Raw genomic sequence first — 27,629 nt, forward strand, 5'->3', positions numbered from 1 at the left:
CACTCCACTATACCAGGTCGCTCAAAGCCTTGTCCAACTGTCCTTGAACACTTCCACAGATGGGGCATCCACAACATCTCTGGGCAACCTGGTCCGGTGCCTCACCACTCTCAATGTAAAAAAATTTCTTCCTTATACCTAATCTAAATCTCCCCTCTTTCAGTTTAAAGCCATTGCCCCTTGTCTTATCACTACATGCCCTTGTAAAAAGTCCCTCTCCAGCTTTCCTGTAGGCCCCCTTTAGGTACTGGAAGGCTGCTATAAGATTCAACCCTGAACTTCAATTATTTAATTTGCTGGCTCTCAGGTATTTCGTGGTACATTGTTAAGGGTTATTCTGTAAAGCTGTTGCTATACTCACCACTAACTCAGAATATTTTTTTTCACTGCCAGTTGAGTATGCTGTATTTCACCAAACCAGATGTAGGGTCCTGTCCACATTAAATTATGCTCTGGTGATTACGAAAAGTGCCTTACAAAAAGCACACGATATATTGCAATAGACTTCTATGATTTTTCCTTTTTTTCATGTACTGATTTCTAAGTAATTGTATATGCAGCATGAGATTTTTCATAAACACAGTAAATCTCTTCATCTGTTTTAATTGTAGTAAATGTTTGGGTTCTTTCCTCCCCTTGTTTATTGTTCTCTTTAGTTTGGCTTTAGTAAGAAGGCTTTGATGAACAGGAGTATTGTGAGTCTCACTGTATTTACCTGATAGGGTCAAGTTGTAGAGTTTTGGGCTTTGATTGCCACTGGAAGTTTGATCATTTAAATTGGAAGAGACCACTAAGGTCATCTGATCTTACTCCCTGCTCAATGCAAGACTAACTTAGATGGAGTTTCTCAGGGTTTTTCTCAGTTGAGACTTGAGTATTTCCAAGGATGGAGGTCTTGCAACTTCTCTGGGCACCTGTTTTAGTGTTTGACCAAAACCTTGTTGAAAAACTTTATCTGAAAAATTGAACTGGAGCTGCAGCTTGAATCCATTGCCTCTTGTCCCATCTTTGAGAGGAGTTTGGCTCTGCCTTATCTATAACCTTCAACTAAGTCGTTGTTAACAGCAGTAATGGCTTCCTCTCTTAAGGCTGAACAAATACAGTTGTCTCAGTCTCTTGTATACCCGTTCTCCAGCCATATGGGCTGCACTCCTGTATGTTAATGTCTGTCTTGTACTGGCAGTCCCAAAGCTGTACAGAATACTTCAGATGTGGCCCCACAAATGCCAAATGAAAGGGAAAAATCATTCCCTTGGTCTGCTGGCTGCAAGGGGCACACTGCTGACTCCTGTTCAACTTGTGCCCCAAGACCTTTTCTGCAAAGCTGTTTTCTATCTAGCTGGCTCCTAGCCTATATGGGATTATTCCACCTGAGATGCAAGACTTTGCCTTGTAGAACTTCATGAGGTGTCTGTCAGGCCATTTCTCCAGCCACCTGAGTTGTCTCTGAATAGCAGATCTCTCCTCTGGCATATAAGCCACTTCCCCCAGTTCAGTACCCTCAGAAGGTTTGCTGAGGGGGCACTCTGTTCCATCATTCTGGTAAGTAGTAAAGCCAAACTTTCTCACAGCAAATACCGATCTGGAGAAACTCCATTAGAGACTAGTTAGACATGGTATCTTTGGTTACAGCCCTTTGAGCCCACCAGTTCAGCTGCTGTGTCACTCACTTCATGGTGACATGAACTTTTTCAGTTTGGTCTAGGTCTAAGGATACTTTGAGACGCTGTGTTAGAAGCTTGCTTAAGTTGAGGCAAACAATGTCCAATATTCTTCCCTCATTTGCAAGAGCTAGTCATCTCACTACAGAAAAGTAGTCATTGATTTACTGTTTCTAAATCCATGATGGATGGAAATGGCTTCTGGAAAGAAAATTTGCCTCCATAATCATCCTGGGGACCCAGGAAAATGCATTTCATCTGGTTCTCTGGATCTGTGTATATCCAACTTGCTTAAGAGCTTTCTAATTTGATCTTCTCCTCATGTGCGTCATGCTTCTCTTCCTTGATACTCTACTACTAGGCTCAGACTTCATCAGTAGAAAACAAGGCAGAGACAAACAGGCTGGAGTACCTAAGTCTTTTCCATACCCTTTGTCACTAGGTCCCTGCTAGTTGAGCAGCAGGCCTGCAGTTTCCTTAGCCTTGCTTTCTTGCCAGCATACTTTTAGAAACCCTCCATGTTACCCTTACCATCCCTCTCTTGTTTCAACTCCAGCTGAGCTTGAGCTTTTCTGATTTCATCCTGCCTGGTCAAGCAATGTTTCCATATTCCTACCAAGTATTTATTTTCTTACTTCTACCTTCTGTGTACTCCTTGCCTTTTTTAAAAAAAAAAAAAACAACTAACCCTCATACAGAAATTCTGTGTTAACCAATGTATGTCTTCTGCCATATCTACTTTCTGCACAGTAGAGTGGATTGGTTTTGTGCTTTGAAGAGGTTGTCCTTGGAGATCAACAGGCTTCCATGGGCCTGTTTGGCTTTCAGAGCCATGTTCTATGAGTGGACTGAATTGTTATTAAGACCTTAGTGTCTTCAGTTCTTGTCACATTTTTCAGGGTTCTAGAACGTGTGTTTTTCTATTAAAAAATAAGTGTCATAGTAGATTATAGATGGGAATTAGTGTGAGCCCAAATCATTGGTGACCTATATATGAAGTTTCATCAGCAGTGGCAAAGAAATGAACAGTGGAGATGCCAATAGCTTGTTTCCTGGAAGATGTAAGTTACCACGTTTGTGTTGGAGTCTCCCAGCTGCTTCACTTTGGGACCAAAATTAAGGATATCCTAACCCACAAGGAGATTTCAGGTATATGGCTTGCTGCATTCAGTTTCAAAGGAACATAATTCTCTATGGCATTGATTTATTTAATCACTGAAACTTTATATCCTAAATTATGTTGGATCCTTGGCATACTTTTGCAGCTGGCATGTCTCCTGTCTTGCCTGGCATCAGTGATTCTTGCCTGTTTCCATGTGTGTTTCACTGAGGTGCATCCAAAAAAATGCATGTAAGGATGTCAGGTTTTTCGGGTTTTATTTTTATAGATTTGTGAAGAGAAGTGGAGAGAAGAGAAGCAATCTAATCTCTGTTGTAAGATAACTGGCAGTAAAGCTTACGTTTCATCCCTAGGTGGATTCCCGTGTCAAATGGGCATAAACATGGAGAGAACTTGTTCATTAGGAACTCTGCAAGGAAGTATTTGGAAAGGCAAGGAATAGGTGCCTGTTCCAATGGTCTTGAAGAAGAAAACAACAGCTGTGATAGTGTTTGCTGTTTCCCATAGCTGTCGTGATTATGAAGTGATGATATAATTAACTTTCTCAAAAGCTTCACAAAGGAAAAGCTTTTCAATGATGTATCCACATTTGTAATCCCAAGAAGAGCTCTTTCTTCCTTTAGTCACTGTCTATCACTTCTGTCTCTTATAGTTCATTGACATCTCCTTTCTTAAATCTTGCTGGAAACACTTAGCCCCTGAATTCTTTGCCAGTCATGGATTTTCATAAATGTATGTATGAAAATACTCCCCCCCCCACCACCATTTTTTTTCCCCCTTCTTCTCTCTATTGAGTCAATTCACTTGGGATTTGGACAGAATGACTGAAAGACAAATTGGTTGCTTCACAAAGGTAATTAAGACAGTATGTGGTGCAGGGGGTGAACAGTTAGGGGTTCTTTCCTACTAATGATCTGTTAATTAGTGAAGGGAGCTCAGCAAGTGTATAGGCCTCTCAGGAATTACCTTTGAATGACATTTAAAACTGCTTTGGTTAAGAGCTTACACTTGCAGGAGGAAGAGGCCTTTTCTTTTTCTTTTCTTTTTTTTTTTTAAAGTTTTTTTTTTTCTGCCAACATAGACCAGCAGAATTGGCTAAACCAATGCAAGTATGTACATGTAATTAGCATTACATAGCTATTAAATGTTATGAGCCAGCGTGTTGATACTTGCTGCCAGTTCAAGCACTGCACCATGTGAATGTGTTAATTTATTTTTTAGGACCAGTCTAGAATGCTTTCTTGAATATTTTTGTGGGAGTCAGCCAGAAGTTGGCATGGTTAATATTACTTGGGGGAGGTAATCAGCGGTGGATATTTGTATCATGTTCTTTTGTGCATTTCAGTATTCTGTGGCATGTGTCCTATCCTCTGCATTATTTACTCTTCTGCTGTCCACAGTTATCTAGGATAAATTGACTGCATATGTGCAGACCCTTAGCAGCTGTTTAGGGTAGAAAGAAAATAGCCCTGATGCAGTCTGAAATTAGCCACTTATTCTTCAAGCTATATGCAAGTGAAGTCCCAAAGATGAATTTTTCTCTTCAGATTCAGGCAGCATTACTTTAGTGAATGTTCTTCGGTAGAAGATAGCAAATGGATTAATTGTGAAACTTAACTTTTTTTTTTCCTCATTTAAATTGGGATGTGTTTCTGTTGCTGCTTATTTGGAAAGATCCTTATTCTTTCACGTCATTTTAAGGTAGTGAATAATAAATACTAACCTAAAAATTGAGGCAAAACATTTGTTAAAGACAAGCTAATGGATTGCCAGTGACCTTTAAACTATGATGTATGTAGTTTGCATCTGTAGAATGGAAGCTTGTGGAGTGTGCATGACATGTTTGCAGGGAATGAAGAAAAGAAAATAATCAAAATAACATGAATAAAGATGGTGCTTTAAGTGGATTTATTATGAAGTTCAGAGTTCTGTTGTTAAGGGAATGGGAAGCTGAGGCACCAAAACTCCGTTGTATTTTAGAAAGCTTATAATTTCGAAATTCTATGGTAGTGTTCCTCATTTGTTTCCTTAGAAAAAGACGCAGGAGCAGCAGCAACATAGGACTGAATCTCAGATGGTTTTAGTGTACAGACAAAAGTTCGTGCACTACAGACAGCTGTGTTGCAAAGTACTGTAGTTGTCTTTTCATAGTTGTACAGAACCTTAACCTCCTGCTGAAAGGTTGGGCAGCAATCTGAGCAAACGTGGCATCTCAATCATACTGAAGGAAGAAAAAAAAATCTGTAGCATAAGGAGAGTCTTAGTGGTATTGGAAGTATTACTGCTTAAAGCTCTGCATCTGAGGGTTAGTAAATGGGGGTGCATATTCATGAGTGGGTTAGTTCTGGCTGAGGTTGCATGACCGTGTAATGCTAAAACTGGAAGAGAGTAAGAATTTAACTTGAACTGCTAATTGTCATCCGTACATTTGCTGCTCTGCCTTGGAAGTCTTGCTCCTTGTTTAGTTCTAATTGTCATTGCCTTCAGCATCAGATAGGATGAGCCAAATCAAGCTGACTGTGCTTCAATGCTCTCAAACCGATTTTATTATTTGGAAGTACGAATTGGCAGCAGCACTAGTATGAACAGCACAATTTAAGCAGTGTTATCAGAGACTGGTTTGTCTGCTTGTCTTCTCTTATGTTGTCCTTAGAGTGGCAGCTAAACCAGTATGTTTTGCTTCCCTTTGAGTGGACTGGGTGAGGAGAATGACCCTATGTGTATTTTTCACTTGAGTTTTTTGTTTGATTGTCATTTGTAGTGCTTCTTTTTAACCCAATGCCTCAGCTGCGTAGTTTAAAGCAGTGTGGATCCTGCACCTCTGGAGCCGCTGGATTGTGGTACTTCATCTTCAACTGCTGATAAGAATATGTGAAATGCAGATTTCTCCCAGGCTGCACTTTTCTGTTTTATCTAAATTGCTTCTTAAGTATTTCTGTCATGGAGGGCTAGTTTATATGTGTTTGATAGCCTTTATTTTTCCATTTGAGTAGTTTGTTTTGGGATTTCATACCTAGTTTTAAAACAAGTTCCAGCCTGAAAGGTAAAACTGAACAGGTTTGTCTTCACTTAAAGTTCCCACCTTTCTTGATACCACAAAGAGATCGATAACTTGATGTTTTGGAGCCGAAAAGTAAAAAGGTATTTAGTATTGCAAATAGATGATATGGTTAATAAAAAGAAAAGCAACTGAAAGTGAGTAGGTGTTGATATTGAGCATTTCTCTTAAAGTAAGTTGATTTTCGTCTTGTTGAACAATAGTCTCAACATACATTAAAATCTACCAAAATAGGAATTGTTATTTTTAAAGCAGTAGGATGTGTGTAGGCAGCAAGTATGGAAAATTCAGTTGCCCACTTACACATTCAATCCTTCAGATTATTCCAAGGTAACAAATGTTCATATGATGTAGGAAATACTGCTTCTTGTGAAAACACTGTCTACTTTCAGTTTCTTCCTCCAAGATTATGCTTTAAAGGAGAGATTCTGAATTCTGTCACCACTCCTTTCACAGAATACAATAAAAGTTTTGGTTTCTTTTTAATATTCATTTTCATCACTGGTCCAAGAATGAACAAAACATACATAAAACATACATATCTATCATTGTCTAAAAATTATAATTCTCGTTTCTTGTTCTACAGTGGCACAGGAAAGTCTGTAGAAGTTCATAGAGAACAACAGGGTAGTATAGTGCTTACTGTAACGATCCATGTGATTCTCAAAACACAGTTCCTCATAAACGCCCTATTTAGACTCAACTATGTATGAAATTATTCACAATTTTTTCTCTATTGCTACCCATCAAAATACATTCCAAAATATTTTAAGTGCAAAAATGGCTCTGACTTATCTTAAAATGCAGAGAGGAAGGTACTGAGAAATGATTCGCGTTTCAAGGTTACATATGTGATCTGTAACGTGAGGAATGGAGTTAGAATACACACTCTCCAAGGTTTAAACTCTCTACAATGAACGTTTTTGGTAATAGATTTTATGTGTAATAGCAATGTCCAAACTAGAGAACGGGCCTTTTTACTTAACTTAGTGAAAAGGGGTGGCGAACTATTCTGCTCTGGGACTCTTATCAAAGTCTTGACAAGACCAAGCTGCCCTTTATTTTGTATTACTGGATCACAGCTTTAACAAGTTCAGAGACTTCAGGGTGCTGGCTTTCACATGCAGCAGCAGCTGCTTAACTTGTGCTAATCATTTTGGAGATTCCATTTGTATTTTAGGTGCTTTAGTCCCTCTTGAAAGCAAACCCTTGTGTTTCTAGATAATCAGAGCAGTTGGTAGATACATAACAGAAAGAGTTATCAGAACAGGAGGTTGTGTTTTTTTCCTAAGCAGCTGCACAAATTACACCTTTATTTTTCTTTTTTTTTTTTTTTCCCCAGGGGAATTCTAGCTTCTTGTGTAAGAATAAGAAGCTTGGTAAATAAAATACCTAAAGATTCAGGGTTTTCAGTAGCTTCCTGGGGAGCTGAATTCATGGTTTCAAAGCTGTGAAACAGGGTTTAAGGTAGGTTCATATTTCTGAGGATATGGAGCACTCCATGAATAATATAGTTGTTCGGGCACCTATTTACATCTTTTGTAGGTGCATGGACTGTGTTGCCTCTAAGTTGGTGTTTAAGACAAGGAAGCCAGTGTGTTATGGCCCTGAGTGGAGATTGTCACTCTCCCTCCAGGCCAAGAGAAACAGCTCAAAATTAGAAATAGTTCAACTGAAAATAAATTACAGGTCTTATCTCTGTGACATTTTTTTAGGCACAACTCATGTCACGTTTTGAGCCCTGACAAACATTTCTTTAGAAGACAATGATCCTTAGGTTTGTGCCCAGAGACTTAAGCTTTAAAATTATGTTTGGGTGTGTGGTTCTGCTATTAATAACTTTATGGAAAAAATGTGATGCATTGAACTGCATGTTGTGATAATGAGGTTTAATTTTCATCTTTGCAGTGGATGTTTTGAATTAACGTCTTGCATGTTTTAATAACAGTTCACAAGCTGTTGGGAGGTTAACTTACCTATTTTTCTGGGGACCTTCAGTGCTGTAGTATCAGGCCATTGAGATATCTCTGCAGCTGTGAATCATTCCCAATCATACATGGCAATCCTACAACTGCTTTGCTTGTGTCTTAAGTTCAGTTGTAGGAACCTCTAACTGGGAGATGTTTTCCTGACTGGGAACATCGAATCAATATAACTTGGAATTTCAAAGGTATCATTGTGAATGGTGGTTTTTTGTTTCTAATGTTTCCATCAGCAAGAAGGTCTTTGGTATTAGTAGTACGTGTACCTACATGGAGTATTCCTGTCAGACTTTTAAAATGGGAGAAGGTTGCAAAGCATGTGGAGGAAAACTTAAAATTATGCTACTTCTTTTTAAGATGGTGAGTCTTTCTGCCTAGCTCTGTGCACTTATAGCACCGTTTGGCTAGATCATTATAAAATTGAACTGTCTGTCAAGGCTAAAGAAATAAGTCTACTTTTCTAATATGTGTATTATCAGTATTTCAGTTTAGTTAGATTTCATCTCTGTTCTCATAGAAGTTAGTAACTGCAATCCTTAAATCTATTTTCAGTAGCTATCTTTGAGTGTTTAAATTTCCCTGATTAAATTTAAGGTATAGCTGTTGAGAGAAAAATAATAGAATAAGGATTTTTTTGGTACCAATTTAAAAATTGCTCTGAAAACTTAACTACAGGTCAGAAGCAATCGTTAGTGTTTTGAACTAGTACAGTTTTGTCTTATAATGAAAGTAGCTTACATTACTAATAAAAACCCTGCTTAATCAACAGAGCTGGCAGCAGTTAGTCTAAATTATGAAAATGTTCAGGCACAGTCTGGAATCAAGTGGTGACAATTAAGAGTTGAACTGCTTTCACTGAGAGTGTGAAAAATGTTCTTTTTTTATTTTCCCCCACCATTCTCTATTTACTGTTATCTCTCTCTGCTCTGAACTTTGTGGTTCATTATAGGGCTTCTGGGAACACCGCCAGCGAGATTCTCCTGATTGATGGTTCCGAAGCCAAACTTCAGGGGCTCTTACAATGTCTGTCAGCTTCTGCGTTGCTGTCCCCTGGGATTGCTTTCAATTTGTATCATCCTGCAGCAGGCACTAAACCCGTCTGCTTCCTGTTGTCCAGGAGTTTAATGCAGGCCTCAGAGCAGCAGCAGATTAGCGGCATGCATAAAGAAAAAGGTACTCCGGGACTGAAAGGCAGCCACAGAGTCCTGTGGGGCTAGGACTTCAGGTAGTAACTTGACACGTCAATCTGGATTAGATGCGGGCTGGAGCTGGTTGCCAAACATAAAATGATTTTGTGATAGAGGAGAAAGATGGCTTACTTGGATGCCTTTAGGATTTCCCAGCAGGAGGAAAAGGTAAATGGAAAGTTTAGCAAGTGAAAATGAGGGCTGTTCTTGTTGACTGCCTTGCAGGTGTAGTACTAATTAGAAATCATAACGCTCCGAGAAGAGATTTTCTGTATTCTTCAGATAGTTTGCTGTGGAAATGAGGACCTCTGTTTCATTATGTGAAATAAAAAATAAAGATGTGAAGAACTAAGATGCAACAACTGTTTGTTTTGTTTTCTTGTAGTTTTAAGACTGTGCACAGCTAAACTGTTATAACTCTTCTGCAAGAAAGTGGTATATAAAGTATGACAAACTTGGGAAAGAAATACCACTAAATCGATAGGCCTATCTTTTCTGTCCATTTAGCAATTAAAGAACTAACAGCACTAACTAGGAAGAGTAAAACGTTGATAAAAGGTTGACCTATGTCTCCTGGATAAGCAGTGGGCTTCATTAATTGGATGTGTGGAGTGGCAATTGAACAGCAACATTGTCAGCAGCAGATGAGTTGAAATAAGGTGCACTTTATTTCCTGTTTGGGAAAGGGATATGAAACCTGGCAGAGGTCTGCTGTTGGAGGTGAATGGAACAGATTTTGTCCAGGCATTTTTTTTTGTGTCAGGCTGCTTGAGTAGCCTTGTGCTGCTTGTCAGAGGAGGATAATGTTATCTTTTGGGCAGTGCTTTGAGGTCTTTCATTAGAAAAAATAAGAATAAATGTCAACTAATTTGTAGTTACTACTCAGAAGTGACTAGTACTGGCTCCTGGCAGAAGTGGCTTAGTCTTTTGCCAATTTCAGTGAGGATCAAAACTGGATCAGAAATACTAGGATTTCTGTACTAATTAAACTTCCCAGTAAAAACATGAGCAGTCTTATCTTCGGGAACTTCCAGGAACCTGAACTGATATATTCCTGTTTTATTGACAGTGTTTCTGAGGACCAGAAGAGTAAGTGTACTTCCATAGCCAATCTTCTTTTGAATTATTTTTGCAAGATGCTTGCTGCGATGAGTTTTGTAGCTATGTTGTGAGGTCAGCTGGAATTTCCCCCCCCTGCCCAGTTACAAATGTGAACAATCATCTGTGTATCCTTCTGATGTAGGCCAATGGAATGCAAAGTTTGCATTTAAAAGTAAAAAATTCTGAAGAATTTTTAGCCAGTATGTCTTTCAGAACATATGTTCAATACCTGTTTTATAAAGTGTGTAGCTAGCATTCAAAAATTATTTCCTCAAAAATGTCTTGCTTTCTGCCCGTAGGTATCAAGCACAGGCCTCATCAAAGGTCAGAAAATGTTCTCAAAACAGTATAGCTTCTTAGCAATTTAAATAAGAATTTGTATTCCTTCATGTTAAATATTAATACTAGTAATATCATAAACCCTCTTGCATCTCATGGGACAGCAAGATTACTGGGTCAAAAGGGTGTATTTTCTTCCTTACAGGCATTATACCTTTATGAAAGCTTCAGCTGAAGTAAGTCTTGCATATTTATTGACATTTCTTCAAGGAATGCTTTTATTCCCCTGAGTCTATCTACTTATTATGAGGGTTTTGGCAGCCACAATTATTTAGTCAGTTTAAAATGTTTAAGAACATGATTATGAATATATTTTGACAAAACAGAAATTTTCATACCTCTAGTGGAAAAAAGTATTTTGATCATCTCAGGTTTGTGCAGCTTTTGGGGGAAAGACGTTCTTGGTCTCAGTGTTTTTCCAGTACTGTTTAATATAAAGGGGCAATAAGATATACTACTTAATTTCATTTTCACCTTCAACATATGAAGATGTTTAGGGTCTTTGTTTCAGTACATGCAGCTTGCACCACTTTTTCCATAATAAGAGTTAAGAAAGCAGTCAAAAATTTTATTCGTGCTATAAAGAAATATTAGTTTTAATTTGCTTTTTCTGCACGTAGCACAGTCTAGTAGAGGATTGTATTGATTAGTAAGCCCTGTGCTTTGATTTGCAGTTAAATATTTGTGTTGCAAGTAAAGGTGTATTGTAGCAATCTACAAATGAAACTACAGTTCCTGATCTATTTAAGTATATCTGCTGAATAACATAGCCTATTTCCTGATTGCAAATATTATACTTATCTATGTTATGTTTAATTTATGTGTAATTCATCCTGTTAGATAAGGTTTGTGTTGCTGCTGTAAAATCGTATTGGAAAAAAGCCACATGGGTTTAAGAAATTGATATCTTACCCGTTTGGTATGTTTAACAATACAAACTGCTGAGCTCCTCTGAAAACAGTTTCACCAAGACGTAGGTGAAAATTCTTTCCGTGTATGAACACTGATGCAGAGCTGTGTGCAGCAGCTAAGAGGTTCCTGCCTTCTTGTGTGGATTTTCTGTGTAAACAAGCATTGTCCAAGATCATAGGCAGGATAAGTAACTCTGTGGTCTTCAAGGGTATGATCAGAGGTTCTTGAGACCTTGCAGGGCAGCTGAAGCCCTGGGAACTTACAGATGAACTTGCAGTCACCTGTGGTAAGATTAGATGACTGCCAACAAAATTAACATTGGTTTATACTATCCTTTGTTGGGTAGAACAATATTCCAACTGTTGTTAATTATAGCTACTGCTTCAATTATAGGCAAGTTGTATCTAATCTAACACTTGTGACAACAGCATGTACATACAAACAAAAACATGCCAGCTCATTTGTGCACTTGACTGACCCATTATTACAAATCTAACTACTACTACCAGCACCTCCACATAGCAACACCTTGGAAGTTGTCATTCCATGCACCTCCCAAGGGGTTATAGAGAGGTGCCTGTGCTGATGGTTGCCATCAGCTGTGGTGACTCAGATCCATGTGGCCCAGGGTCCATATATGTAGCTTCTCTCTGCAAAGAGTGAAGACAGTCATCTCTTCTTGCTGATCAGCAGTCAGCAACACCAGCATCTTCAAAGGAACTTCCCCAGTACTGCCACAACTTGTGTATTGCATAGCGTGCTTAATCAAATGTTTTTTGGCAGACCATGTTGTTATGCTGTTAGTTTTAGCTATGGACCTTACAGCGCAACCGTTAGGTTTGTTTCTGTATAGTCATCTTAAAACCACAGCTCAGACGTTTGTGTCAGGCAGTTTAAGTGCCACAGGAAGGCTGTGCAAACTCCACCACAGATCTTAGACTTGCATACAGATAAGTATCTTGTCCAGTTACCGAGTGAGAAGCACTGGTACGTACTCAGTATTACAACAGCTGGTATGTTTTCAGCCTGTGGTGTTAGATGGAGTGTGTATGCTACCTGGTGGCCTCTATATGGCAAATACAAAAGGATCAGTATATTCCCTGAAAAGTGGTTAGTGATCCATAAATCAGAAAGAATTGAAAATGATTGCTGCAAATCTCACCTGCATGCCATGTACAGTTATAGTTTGAGAGTTATTGACAGTGTCTCACTGCAGAAGTTTTCCACAATTTTTGAAGCTGATCTTAATGAAAGCGGGCATCCAGTTTGGCTATTTTGAGACCAATCTTTGAAATACACTTGCAACAAATGTTACAAAACTTGATGTGTGACATAGACACTGTTTACAGTTTATCAAAAGACTAATTCAAAGGCAGATGTGCCCTGGAGGCTTGGTGCTTGTAGTCATGGCTCTACTTATAGGTCCAGGGTAGGTCTCAGGTTCTTCCATAAATACAGAGATCCTTGTATCACTGGATCCTTGTATTGAGCTACTCTACGTGGCATTATTTAGATGCTCTGTATGCTTCTGGCTAAGCTGGGTTTTTTTTTGGTGTCTTTTTGTCAGCTCTGCCTCTCTAGCCATAAGCAAATTTTCTTTGCAGCTGCAAGGAGTAAACTAAGTCTCCAAGAACATTGATAGCGTGTATGTTTTGTGCCGCTGCCTCTCTGTGCGAAGACTAATTCTTCAGAGAGATTCTAATTCAGAGAGTCCAGCGCAGGGCCACAAAGATGATTAAGGGAGTGGAGCATCTCCCTTATGAAGAAAGGCTGAGGGAGCTGGGTCTCTTTAGCTTGGACAAGAGGAGACTGAGGGGGGACCTCAATAATGTTTATAAATATGTGAAGAGTGACTGTCATGAGGATGGAGCCAGGCTTTTCTCAGTGGCATCCAATGATAGGACAAGGGGAAATGGATATAAGCTGGAACATAGGAGGTTCCGCTTAAACATGAGGAAGAACTTCTTCCCAGTAAGGGTAACAGAACACTGGAACAGGCTGTCCAGAGAGGTGTGGAGTCTCCTTCTCTGGAGGTGTTCAAAACCCGCCTGGATGCGTTCTTGTGTGATCTGATCTAGGTGGTCCTGCTCAGGCAGGGGGATTGGACTAGATGATCCTTTGAGGTCCCTTCCAATCCCTAACATTCTGTGATTCTGTGATTCAGGTATCGTTGTGAATCTCTGGTCTCTGCCTGGCTCTTCAACCTGTGGGTTCCTGTCAGTTCTCTACTGGAAATCTTCCTTTTCCTTTCCTGCTCTCTCTGTCAGCTGAGGAACCATATATTCATTGAAAACACAAGTCTGGAATGCATTTCAGTAGAGTGTGTGATCCAAACCCTGGCCCTACTTAGAGAAGGGCTGACTTTCTGACCAGGTTGCTCAGGATGGAAACATTCACGTCACAGACCAGAAACTCTATTGTCCACTCAAAACCTTGCACGTTTATCTCTCTCAAAGCAAAAATAAGTTATAACTCATTGGTGTCTCTCTCACCTGGGATAGAGCAGCAACTATACCCTCCTTTTCCCCACCACATTTTGGGATAAGAGAACTGGGCCTCTTGCACTGAATTGAGAGTGCTCTTCCATAAAACTGTGTATTGCTGCGATAGTTGCACTAAGAGTAATACATGTGTTGTTTTGTAATTGAATGATCTGGCTGATGTGGTGTCTCAGTTTTTGTAATCTGATATGCCGATCACATGCTGGGACTGAAGTAGTGTCAAGAAAAAATACGGAAGGAGATAAAAGACACTAGCTAGTTGAGTTAGATATACTGAAACTGTTCTCTAAAACAGCAATATAAACAGAGGCAGTTGCAAGCTTTATGTAATGAGGTAGCCAGACAAGCCCTGTAAATGACAGAAGGAATTACTTGTCTCTGGTGAAACCACTGTGCCTACATGCTTCTGGGCTGTGTGAAATCATTAGGTGGCTAAAATGGGGGTTTCATGTCTCTCTTCAGAGTGAATTTATGAATAGAAGTTATTCTTAATGGTACAAAATTTACTTGTAACAGTTCAGCTAAGATAATGGAGAAACATATGAAGAGAGAGCCAATTTGCTTTAACTGTGAAAGTATATCTTCAAATAGTGTTTCTTTGTATATTTGTAGTACTGCTGTCATCTGAAATGCGTTGATTGAATTACAACTATTTTACTGTTCTTCTCCAGCTTTTGAACTGAAACATTTAAAATCATAAATATGTTACTACTTTGTTGCTGAAACTTTACATACCTTACCTGTTGCTTTCTCTTTTAGGTGTCTTGGCTTTTTAATCCAACAAGAAGTGAAATAACCAGTCTAGATAGTGGAAATATAGATGACATTTTAAGTGAGTACTTTGAATTTATTTTTTTTTTCTTTGTATGTCTGCAGTCACTTTTCTGTGTGAATCTTATAATGTTATTAAATTAATGTGCATGTACCTGGGCTTTGAAAATATGAATTGCAATGGGCATAGAAGTATTAAATGCCTATGATCAAAAATAGCTGTCTGAACTAATGTATTGCCTAACAAATTACTTCATTGTAATCTCAAGGAGGATTTGAAGTGTCTAAGAAAATACTTGGTATCTGGTTTGCAAATGGCAATGCTTGATTACATAACTGAGAGCTGTCAAGAAAGCATTTTAAAAGTTCTCCAAAATCTAGCAGCAACTGAAACCTGTGGAGATGGACCTTGAGCATCTTGCTTGTTGAGCTATGTTTTTCTTCCGGTCAATTGTTGTCCTTATTCTGCTGGCTCATAGAGAGGAGACTCATAAATTAAACAGATGTGTATTCCTTGTCTGAAAAGAATCCAATTTGCCTATATCTGGTTCTCTTCACAGGGAAAAAATTATTATGTTTTTTTCAAATATATTCAGAAAAAAAAAATCTTTATAGCCTTTTATTTAGGTCTGTACTAGAACCTACCTACTATTGCAGGATTGTTTTGTGTAGTAAACGTATGATTAGGTGATATAAGATCTGTTTGTAAATACCTTTTATACAGTAGAAAATATAGAGTCCTTTTGTAAAATGTGATTCATGAAAGGGAATATATACCAAGCATAAATACTTTTAAAATTTATCCTATTATTTTCAATAAATACTTTATGCCTTGGAGGTAACCCTGAATTTCCCTGTGCTTGTTAATTTCCTGTTCACCACTGGCATTCCTTGCTGATAGTGAAAAATCTTAAGGCCATAATTTTAAGCAAAACTGTAGTTTTTCCCAGTCTTCTCAAGAGTGGTCTTTTCCAGCATGTTGTCTTTTCCAGCCTTCCAACATCTTAATCTTTTCTTTGTAATTTGTCAATAGTGCAAAGTCATCTATCAACACTTCTGTTTTATGAAGTTATGGCCGATATTCTATAGTTCCAGTATTTATTTCAAGGTGGTTTTTTTTTCGATGGCTAGGGAGCTACTACTAATACAAAACAAATTTACAGAATGGTTATCATTGTTTATTTTTGGGCAGGAGATTTGTCCTTCTAGTTTTAATCTATTTTCCTTTTTTTAAAATGTGAAAAATAATGTACAAGATGATTATTTCACTACCTCATCATATATGTATGTATAGTATTGCTTTTTTTTTTTAAGTGTCCCTTAGCATTTTTCTTTCTTCGGGGGCTGAAGATCTCTCTGCTACCTTTTACCTTAGCATGCAGCTTCTTAGCAATAAGGCAGATTAGGATTGACCAGAGTAAGTTGCACAGGCAGACTGCATGTTGGTCGTTCTTCTCACCCAAATAGTAGACATTTCAGCTTTTGACGTTTTTAACACCTAAGAATAATCTAGATGATGCTTAAAAGATATGCTAGAGTACAATTTATGGCTTTGAGTGCCTTAATTTTAAATCCAGAATTACCTTGTCTCATGTCACTTACTACTTTTGTGTCTTAATACCTAAAGTGTTGACATTTTTAATGTCTAATATATCAATAAAGTCAATAAAATACTTGACTGAAGGCCTCTTTCATCACTTTTCCATTTTATATGGATTATATTTCAGATAATATTTATCCTAGCAGTTTTCTAGCAATGAGACTAAGCTGTACTCTGAATCATCTAGAAATACTTGCTTTTATAGTTTTTGTGCATATTTTTATAATCTCAGATAAAAGCACTAAGGAGTTTGCCTCACAATGTGACATTGGTTTTTTTTCTTTTTCTTTCCTCTCAGACAATGCAGATGTTGCTTTAGTTAATTTTTATGCTGATTGGTAAGTTATACAAGTTTTTTTCATGTTTAAACTTCTGTCATTCGAAACTGTCATGTTTGGCTATAATTTTCTAACTGAGAATACTGTGGTATATTGCTTTCAAACTAGTTCTTTCCTGTTTTTCTTTAACGTCCTGATTACTTCCCCTTCTGCTGCTCTACCATCTTTTGTGCTATGTAACTGATTTTTTTTTTCTTTCTCCTTCCTCTTAGCAAGATAAATTTCATTAAGTTTTGGCTCCTTAATATAGTCCAAAATATTCCATTTTTATGTTTTCTTCTGTGTTGATCCCGCGTGTTTGCTAGAAAGAAAAAGGCTTGAAATTATACTACATATCAAATCCTTCTCTCATCTGGAAGACTTTCCAAGTGGAGAACTAGAGAAATTATAATTGAGGGATGAAATCTGAGCAGCTGGAAAAGGAAAGAATTTGAGGCCAGATTGGTTAGACATTGTGAAAGACAGAGGGAACTGTTTACTTGAAATTATCTTTTAAAGACCCAAACACATGCATATAAAAGCATTGTTAGAATGGTTTTATTAAAGATAACCAAGGAAAGCAGAACAGTGGAGAGTAAATTTAATGTACTGAAATTTGAGGTCAGTGTTGCCATTGAAAAAATCATTTTGGATTTTGGAGAAGACAGACTGCAGGAGGCTAAAAATCCATGTTCTGATACTTCTGTGATAGAGGGAAGATGCCAATATCTTAAAACTTGATACAGCAAGATAACAAATGTCCTGTTTGAAGACCTTATTAGCACAGCTTTTTCTGCAAATCCCCACTGTTACGGAATCCTCTGTAAGATAGGTTTGCTTTGAATTTGAAGATTTGCATATGCTTGCAAGTTGATTCACATTATAGTAGACGATAATTTTAAAACATTGCAGCCTTAATTATGATCATTACATGGAGGCATTCCGTAATAACCCCTCAACATAGTGTACTGCCAGCCTATGATGTAACATGACCTTTCAATGAGAATAGATCAGTCTCACTGATGTAGATAGACACTGCTGTAAGGGTGGAGGAAAATAAGGGACAAGAAAGCCATATGTAACATATACATGCTACATAACCATGTAGCATACAGTCGTGCTGCCCAGAGTCAGATTTCTTTCAGAAAATGGCCTTATGCCCTGTTTGTATTTTGAGAGCAAAACCTGCCTCTTCTCTTGCGTGTTTGCTATTGGAGACATAAGAGCATCCCCAGGCTATCACTGTTTGGTTTAAGCAGGGCTTCAGCGCAGGCTGTTTTATTGCCAGGCTGTTCCACGAGGTCTCATTCTGACAACTTCTACAGTGGCGTTACACGTCTTCAATTTAAAATTCTGCCATGTGTTTAGAAGAACAGAATATAAATAATTTTATTGACATATTAATAATGGGCTTGTACACTAATGTTGCCCTAAACTCCCCAAAGCCACCAAAGCGTCTTTACAATCCTGCAGCCTTTTCCATGGGCAGAAAGAGACGATTTTCTTCAAAATCTGACATGACTGGAAGAAGAGACCTGTGAGATTCTCTTTGTTCGTAGTGCTGTAATAGCAGTCTAGTCAAACTCTACCAAACTTGAGCAATAATATAATAAACAATACTTTATAAGGATCAACAATAGAAGTTATTAAGTTACCTATGTGATATTTCTGAAGGTGATTGTTGGTGAATATTTGATTCTCAACAATCCAAGTAACTTATTTTATTGTATTTTTAAAATGACTTCCCTAGGGATAATTCAGGTAGAAAAAATGAAGAACAGACTTGCTGAATAGAATATTTCCTAAAGGCCTATACTTGAGTAATGGTGTTTCTTAAGCAGATGAAGCAGGAGGACACATCTTGAACTCTGTGTTCTTTTAGATTTTTTTCTACCTGAATTATTCAAGTTACTTTTGAACCTATTTTTATACAGTTTTATCCAGTCAGTTACTAGGATGATCACAAGTAGATGTTCTTTTCCAGTAGATTTTCTTTCTTTTTTTTTTCCTTTTTCTTTCAAAGATTGAAATATTCCCTGAGTCAACAACTAAAATATTAAAATTAATATTTTGAAGTTATGATTCTATGTTCTATCCACAGGTGCCGCTTCAGCCAAATGCTGCATCCTATTTTTGAGGAAGCTTCTAATGTAATTAAGGAAGAATACCCAGATAAGAATCAAGTGGTGTTTGCTAGAGTAGACTGTGATCAGCATTGTAAGTAAATCCCAACTTAGGTTTTTCTGTGCTATCCTGCCAGGAAGTTATTCATCGTGTTGAAGAATATACTAGACAGCGATCTAAAGCATAATTGGGCCTGCCCCATCGTTTAGCCCAGAGTTGCTTGTATACATCAGTGAACCTGTTCTTCCAAATTTGTCAGGGCAATCTCCAGTATTGCTTTCTCATTGTGTCCATAGGCATGCATTTATATCTGTTCGGCCTGTCTCATTTAATGGGGGAAAAAAGAGCTGGGATTATGAATGGAATTGGCTCACTGAGAGGTCAGACAGAGAAGCACTAGTGCTACAAAAGGTGCTCCCTTCACAGCCAAGGGAAGGGAGAGGTAGCCCTCCAGTGTCACCATCAAGGTGATGATTTGCTCAGGTCTTCCCTCCAACTAGGACTCGTAGTGGACTGCAAGTTGACTTTTTTGCAGCCAGGAGGGGATCAGAGGTTTTCTGCTTTGCTGTTTGTATGCTGCCAGCAAATGGTTGCCTGTTTGGGTTCTCCCCCCCACCCAGGAATATATGAAAATGATACATTGAAACTTACTCATTTTATGCTGGTATTAATCTCAAAAGATGAGTTTTAGGCCCATAATAAGTGAAATGTAAGGAACATCTGCTGCACATGGAAAGACAAATAGGTAGTACTGAGAATTTTATTATAGTGCTTTTTATAGTATAAGATCAGTTTTTTCTGTTTTGTGCTTCTGGAAGAGTAACACTTGCAGACATAATTTCTTTACAGCGGCTTCTGATCCCAAAAAGTAGTACCAGATGCAAGTGGCTTCAAATCCCAGAATTTCAGTTCTAACCAATACTGATTATAATATTTGGGCTTCACAAAACTGTTAATTTGTAAGAAGAGTCACAGTTGGAAATTTGAGGAATCACTGTACGGAGTTATTAGTTTGTATCTTTATCATATCGCGGGGAATTACTGTCAACCTAGTAGTTTTGTTGTAGTGCTCTGTTAAAATACCTAAAGAGAGAATCGTATAGGACAGAAAAAAGTCAGCTGTGTATCTATGAAAACTAAATGATTTAATTTACCTTTTTCTTCTATGTTTTGACAATCTACCTTTTTTGGTGTTCGAGAGGATTTTTCCCTGTAAGGAGAATTCTTGACTTGAAGTGTATTGGTTCTTGCAGATTTAAAAGTCAGTAAGTCCACTTGAGCATCTTCCGCTGGCACCGTTTTGTGCTCTGTTTTGTATGCATGCACGGAGTTGCCCAACAATAAGAGCATCTTATTGCGATCTTGAAAGAGGTCTCAAGAATAAAATCCCCACCTTTTACGGGAGCAAACAGTTTCAAGTTTCTGAAATGTAAGATAAGCTCATTCTTCAAATTGTCAGGAGTGGCTGCCAAGGAGATTCTGTTTGTCCCTTCCTAAAGATTAGTAAGACCAATTCATGACAACGGGAAACTTTATCCCAGAGGCGTTTAAATCTTTGAGTCACTGGGATAGTGGATCCCCTTTATAGCCTCAGCTGGAAAAGAGGCACAACAGTAATGGCCTAGGGTATGCGAGTGGCTTTGAAGCATTTAGCTGCTTTCTGGGCTGGAGTGACAGGGACATGTCGGGGAACTGATACAAAAGTTTGAACATAGGTGTTCGTGAAGAGCGGTTACGTTAGACACATGATGGTAGAATCTCCTCTTCTGAGCAGATCTCTTGGGGTGCTTTGAACAGAGTGTAGAACAGTGCACTTATTTCCAGAGCAGCAGCAGAATGAAGAGGTGTGGCTATGCTTAAAATGTGCTTCACAAGATGCGCTTTAGTCTCCTTGACTTTTAAATCTAATAGTACTTTTTCTTTCTCGTTATAATGTTGTCTCTGTTAAGCGCATGTTTTCTTACCTTCTTCCTGAACAGCCTTTTCTAGAATCATAGATTTTTTTGGGGGGGAGCTGGTGGGGGCTTTTTGTGTTTGTTTTTTTTGGGCTGGGCTTTTTGTTTGTTTTGCTGAGGGTTGTGGTTTTTTCTTTTGGCATGGGTTTTTTGTTTGTTTGGGATTTTTCTGACCTGGAATATCTTCCAAGATCTCAAAGACTTAACTACGTTTTCAGCTTCTTTTTTCTTTCTTCACACTTGGTGTTCTCTTCTGCTTTCAATCATCCATCTATATGGTATGTTCTTGGGACATCTTAACCAATAACGTTAATTATTCAAATTTTCAAGCAAGGCAATGGAATCCTTTGGAGGAGTATACCGAAGGCAAAGTCTGATACACCGTCTTTGCTGTAGTTTTCTTACTGCGTTTTTTGACTTTCTTCCGAGATCTATTGCAAGATCTACACAAATAAACTACTCCTGATCTTTTGCCACTGCAATTGTAGAAAATAAATGCAGTTGTAGCAAACATTCTGATTGATTTTTTTGTATCAGCTTATTAAGCCATTCACTCTACGTACTTGAAATTACTTTTGCATATACTTTTGTATATATTCTATCGCTTTCATCAGTGATAATTTCTCCGATTAACTTGAATCAATTGCGGAGGGAAGGAGGAATGAAGGACATTCATACTTTCAGTTTACTTGATTTTTATGGTTGTTCTTAATAAGTCTTATCTCAGTGTTTAACAGTGTCGTTTTCTCATCTTTTCATTGAGTCACAATACTGACAATCTGTAAAGTTCTCACAAAAGACTGTAGTAAAATGACCTTGCATTGTTGAGTTTTCTTGTTAAGGTTTTCATTAACAACTGAAGAAGTACTTACTTTGATTGCTGTAGCTTTAGTTCCTTGGGTAACTTGGAGAGTCTTTGGGCTGCTAGGTGTCTGACCATTAGATGTTCTTGTCTTAGAAGTTGTGTGTCTAAGCAAACTTTCCCCCTACCCAATGTGTTTGAAACACTTTAGAAGCTTGTTGCTTAATCATCATCTTGTATGTTCATCGAATTTAGCTCATCAGAGCTTGTTACAGAGAGCTAAGGCCTGGGTGGAGGAGGAGATGCTACAATGCAGATTGTCTTCCTTCCTGTGGGAGTAGATGTAGTGGGCTAAGTAGTATAAGGCAGCCAAGAGTTTTGGTCTTTCTTTTTATTACTGGAATCCCATGAGTTCTCTGTATTTGCTCTGTGTCCTTAATTAAAGATGTAGATGAGCATAACTTCTTCTGCAAATGCTGTAAAATGTGAGAACTAAAAATAAAATCCTATCATGATAGACTAAGTCTTTTTCCCAATTTGCATTGCCTTTTTGAATTAAAATAGCAAAGCTGTATATGTCATTCCTGGTTTCTAGTGTTTATTTGCTGGGTTGTAAGCAATGGTATGTTTCATGGCACACAGTTATTGGGTATGTCCTAAAGTTTTAAGTATTTTTACTTTGATTTTAATGTATGTAATAGCAACTTTTTAGTGAGAGGGTGAATGTATTATCCAGCTGGGGCCTGCTGTAGTAGTTTAGTAAATGTTGGAGTCAAGATTGTTATTGTCTGCCTTTTCTTTGTTTTACCTTTATATTTTGTATGTGTTTACACATTTTAGCAACACTAAGAGGTTTATGCCAATATTTTGGGGTTTGTTATGCCTGCAGATTTCATACCTCTAGTAGTTCACTATTAGGATGATGTTCTAGAGATGGTGGATTATTTGCATTACAAATTATCTGTTTCTTTTTGAAGCCAAGACTCTGTAGGGAATCCAAATAGCTGATTTCAAGCCACTCAAAAACAGCTTTCAGAATGGTCAGCCAGGCATAGATACTTTCCCTTTAATGCACTATTATTGAAGCACGCTGCAGGGCCCAACAGCTCACACCAGCTTCTGAGGGTAAAGCAAATTAAAGAGAATTATTGATGCACTGCCAAATGTTTGATGCTTAATGACAAAACCATTATTCTGTCTACTCTTATAGCCAATATAAAGATGTTTTTGTGGAAAGTGATAGGCCCCAATGTGATTAAATGCAAAATCTAAATATTAACACTGTATTAAGCCTCTCTCTGTGTTACATTTTACACCAGTGTATAATATTGTAGAAGACAATTATAACTGAAATGTAAGTTTTTACTTACTGTTTTTAACCTGGTGTGGAACATACACTAAAGGTAAATATGTTGAAGCAAGTACTCTTTCCATTTCCAAGACCTCATCCTTTTATAACTTAGAAATATCTAAGTTCCACTACATTGTTTGCTGTTAAAATCTTTGGGTTTGGTGTTTGAGTAATTCGCTTATTTTCAAAATTGCACACTTCTATTCTAAGTGTAATACCTAGTAAAAGTGTCCTTCCTTATAAAATTAGAGAATATCTTTCTGCATATACATTATTAAGAAGGTTTTGTTTTGGTGGGGGTGTTGGATTGGTTTGGGTTTTTTTGCTTGCTTGTGGGATTTTTTTATCCTTTGTGTTAGACAGCAGTGTTGGAAACTCGGTTAGTACCATGGATATCCTCTGATTCTGTTCTGTTAGTGAATATTGTGACATATAAGAACTCATGTTTCTGGAGGAGAATTTGTATTTTGAACAGTTTCTATGAATTCAGTATGACGAGTTGTGGTACAGAATTATTATAAATTAAGATATATTAAAGTATATATCAGGGAGTTTAATTCTACTGCACCATTATTTCCTTTGGTTTCTGAGTTAAAAAATAAAATCTGATTTGAATAAAACTTGATGCTTCCAAACAGAAGACAGTGTTTCTCTGGTGGGGTGTTGAGAGGTGCTTTGCTGTTTAGGGAACGCTTGTTCTTTCTTTCAGAATGTCCATGAGTGGTACTCTCATTCAGTACAGCGAGCTGCTGGTCTCTCTGGGTCTAGCCATTCCTGTAATGTGTGCAAATGTTGGTCTTCAGAGAGCTACTTAGACTGTATTGCCACTGTGCCTTTGGTAAGCAAAATAGCTCAGTACGATAGCAAATTTGGAGGTTCATAAACGAACTATAAATGAAACTGTAAACAAGCACGAGGATTTCATTGCATTCCTGCCACTTTGCCTGGAAAAAAATATCAGTCTGAAAGAGTTGTCTTTGGATAAAATAAGAAGTGGAAGTGATTCAGGGAGATTGTTGATGGTTCTCCTCAGGAGAGCCATTTGTCAGCCTGTCAGAAAAGGTTACCTACCTGTCAGAAAAGGGATACCTACTGATGAGGCCCTGCTAAGAGCAGGTGTGGCTGTTAGGAATACTCCTTCGCAGCAGAAAGTGGTCTAGATTTGCTGTTTCCCAGTTTCTCAGCAGCCGAGTTTGATGTAGAACATTGGTTGATATTCTTGTACCTGTTTTGGTCCAACATACAAGTCATCAGTATCACAATGATCAGGGTAGGATGCCTAGTTTAGGTGGTCTCCCAAGGTCCCTCCTAATTCTGCTTCCGTGTAATATTTCCTGGTCTTATGATTGTGTGTCTGTGTCATGAGAGGAGTCGTTTAACTGGGGAGAATTAATGCTGTATTATGAAATACTTAACAATAAGGTGAATGTAGCACTGTATGTAGGAAAGTAGGAGGCAAAAAGGCCTTTTAAGTGAACTTAGATTGAGAGAAAAAAGCTGGAAGAATAATAAGTAAAAAGGTACCTCTCAAAGACAGATTTCATTTCTCCTCTGTAGTGTGCCCTGGCAGGTAGCCTGAGGGACTTCAAAAAATATGATTGATCTGAAGTGAGGAAGCGGAATACTCATTTGGTAGTCCCAGCTTCAAATGCACAGCTGAAGGAATTTGTTACTTTTGAGATGGAAGGTATTGCACAAGGGTGAGGAAGAGTTAAGATGATTTGACACAAAAAAAGATTACTGTTAGATCCAGTAAATTCAAGATATATATATAAATATATAGAGAGATATCTATATCTCAAGATCTATATACATATAGATATGTAGCTGTGCAACTCCTATAACTGTCCTGTAAAAACAAAACTAGAAAAATCTGTGGCTTGGGCTTGTGTTAGCTCTTCCTCAGAAAACATGAACACCTTCCTTAGAAAAAGGGACATTATGAGCGTTTTCAGAAATTATTTCTATGGGGTTAGAGTTTTGGAACTTTTGTTTTCTTCCAGATAATTTTTCAGGCTGTTGTAGCCCTCTGTTCAGCATGTGAATTGCTTCAGGTGGTGCCTTATAATATATTATGAAGTGAGCATTTAGGATAATTATCAGTATTGTTCAAATACGTTTTTCAAGAGCCAGTCCTGTAGACTTAAAATCTAAATATTTGTTTGGTACTGGTATGAATTATGACCCTGGAAGACAAAGACAGTGGACCAAGGTAACGCTGGGGTGATACCTGACCCCTGTAAATATTGCAGAGTGGGAGCCTATTTTGATACAGCGTGTCTTGATGCAGTGTTTCAACGTATTCATCGTCGTACGTTTAGTTTTAATTTAGTGACAGTGGACATGAGGGTCTCCGTGGTGTGATCTGATATACTAGCTGAAGACTTTGAACATTGTGTTGTGGTGTTAACCTAGAGCACTGAAGTCTGAAGCCATCTGGGAATCACATCACAGGCTGCATGTTTACTTGAAGCTGTGTTTAGGTAATGTGTGTACATGCCATGTGAAAAGCCTGACACACCTCCAAAAAATGTTTTTTGGCATTGCTTTGAGTAGAGGAACAAATGGTGCTCAGACAACAGAGAAATGGCTGACAATGCAAGCGACATGGTAAAGATATCGATCACAAATGATAGCTCATAAAGGGGGTTTTCTTGGAGAAGCTTGTTCAGAAGACAATGTGGGAAACCATCTTAGAAAGTGGAAATGTTAGGCTCTTTCAAGACATCAACAAAAGCTTCTGTCTCATCCCTATTTTAAGAGGCAGCTTTGCTTTCTCTTCAGTAGTTCATAAGAAGTACCGATACAGAGCATCTATGAAGAGAACTGGGTGACTGTGAAGACTTTCCTGTCACAGTGTGTGGAATGGATAGTAGAAAATAGTCCGGGCAGTTTAGAAATGGTTGGATGCCAACAAGGATATGTGCAGAACAGGGAGGAGAGAATCATCTGAATTCAAGTCATTGCTTTGCTTGAAATTTCTGATTTGTAGAAGACAAGGTGGTGATCTAGTATGTCAGTAGCTTCCTGTCATAACAAGTGTGAAACTGTTCTGGTGATGCAAACACTAGGCTTGTGATTTAATGATTATTTGGGCAAAATACGAACTCAGGGTTTGTACCTTTACCTGAATAAAATGTAAAGTTGTAGCTGAGAGACTTTTTCTTTTTTCTTCTTTAGGTATGTTACCCTTATCTATTTCAAATACCTCTTTTCATCAGAAAATGGGCAGTGAGAATGTCTGGAAATATTTTTAAATTTAATTTAGAATTTACTATAACTAATGCAATCTATGAATGAGTTCAAACAATATTCCATGTATTTGCATTGTGTATTTCCAATTTTAAAAGGAATATAATTTTGTAGTTGCTCTGCTTATGCTAACTCTACCTGTATCAAATGCCAGGGTTTAATGAAGCATTTAAGGTTTACTCTATTTGACTTTTGAATGAATTCAAACAATTTTTCATGTACTTGCATTTTATATTTTGTAAAAAGATGGTTTTCAAATACTTACTTGTGTAGGACTATCATCTCTCTGTGTTAGTTCAAATACCAGTATTCATGGAATCTCAATGTAATTTGTAAAGAGCATGCAAGTTCTGACTTACGAAATAATGTTTGAATTCAGTCTTGACAGTGGGTATTTTATGTACCATTAGTGGGTTTTTTTATGCAACTTCAGCACTTGATGAAGATTCACATCCCTAGGGACTGCAGTCTCCATCTCAGAGAAGCTTCAGTACCCCCTGAATGCCAAATCCGCAACCCGTGCATCCTTCTATAACTGTGGAAATAGCCTGAAGGAAAAAGACATTGTTGTGAGACCAAAAAAAATGTAGTTTTGGTGCTCTCTTGCTGTGGAATTCTGTAACAATCAACAGTCTTTGATCTCAACGTGTTTCTGTGAAACCTTGATATGTAGTACTCCTTGTCTCTTATCAGGCCCTGGTCAAGTTTTGATAGACTGACGTACTGTCAGACCAAAGGTCCTTCCATCAACAGGAGAGAAGGGCAGCAAATGCCTTGTTTGCTGATGTTGTTTGTCTTCCACAGAGCAAATACAAAGTAATTCCTCCTCTGCTATACTTGCCACCTTCTTGCAGGCAGCTCTTAGGTAACTAAAAAATGATGGAATTTAAAGGAAGAAAAAAGTGTTGTTCTGATTCTTGTTAATGTTGAATATATTGGCATCTTGCCTTGAGAAATTAGTATTAATTTGAAATGAAAGTACTCTGAATTGAGGACTTAAAATATCTTACCCTTAATTTTAACTGTAATTAGTGCATTAAGAAGCTTTTCTGAGATATTTAGGAAACAGCTCAAGTCCTTTCTTAGTTAATATTGATAGGCTGAATTCTGTGATATTTTAAAGTGATGCAAAGCTTATTAGGAACTGGTGAAGCTTTTAAGCTTACTGGTTTGAGGGATGTGGAAGAACATTTTCGTGGAGTAGATATGGTTCTTATTCCTTTGCTGTGCATGTTTTGTTTTCAGTTCTTGGACTTAAGTTGTGCAGCTGGTACAAAGATTGTTTTCAGTAACTAAAGCTACAAGAGATGAATAGTGTTTTAGCAGCAATTGAAACTACTGATGATTTCACTGAGATCTCCAAGCAGTGGGGAATGCAGATTTTTTAATTTTTTTTGTTATCTCTTAAAGCTCTCCACCTCTTTCAGGCTTTTAGCTGCTGGAGGACAGTTACAGGCGCAGTTCCATAGGGGAATGACTTATTTCTAGTTGCACAGAGTTTTAATTTTGGTTTGCATCTGAGAGGTGTGTGTTAGCTGTCCAGTTTCAGCAGTTTGCTCATGACAACTGCCTCTAAATAACAGTTTTCACAGGACT

The 27,629-nt window shown here is 37.9% G+C and overlaps 1 protein-coding gene across 1 annotated transcript in view; it reads left to right on the top strand.

Annotated features, from left to right (window-relative positions):
* Positions 1–27,629, top strand: part of ERP44 (endoplasmic reticulum protein 44) — a 53,665-nt gene that overhangs the window by 5,602 nt on the left and 20,434 nt on the right. The window contains exons 2-4 of the mRNA XM_086609158.1: positions 14,621–14,693; positions 16,531–16,570; positions 18,651–18,766. Of these exons, the coding sequence (XP_086465284.1) occupies positions 14,621–14,693; positions 16,531–16,570; positions 18,651–18,766 (229 nt within the window). The remainder of the gene's footprint in view (positions 1–14,620; positions 14,694–16,530; positions 16,571–18,650; positions 18,767–27,629) is intronic.

The sequence above is a fragment of the Tauraco erythrolophus genome, chromosome 3 (assembly GCF_009769465.1).
Source record: "Tauraco erythrolophus isolate bTauEry1 chromosome 3, bTauEry1.pri, whole genome shotgun sequence".
Taxonomy (NCBI): domain Eukaryota; kingdom Metazoa; phylum Chordata; class Aves; order Musophagiformes; family Musophagidae; genus Tauraco; species Tauraco erythrolophus.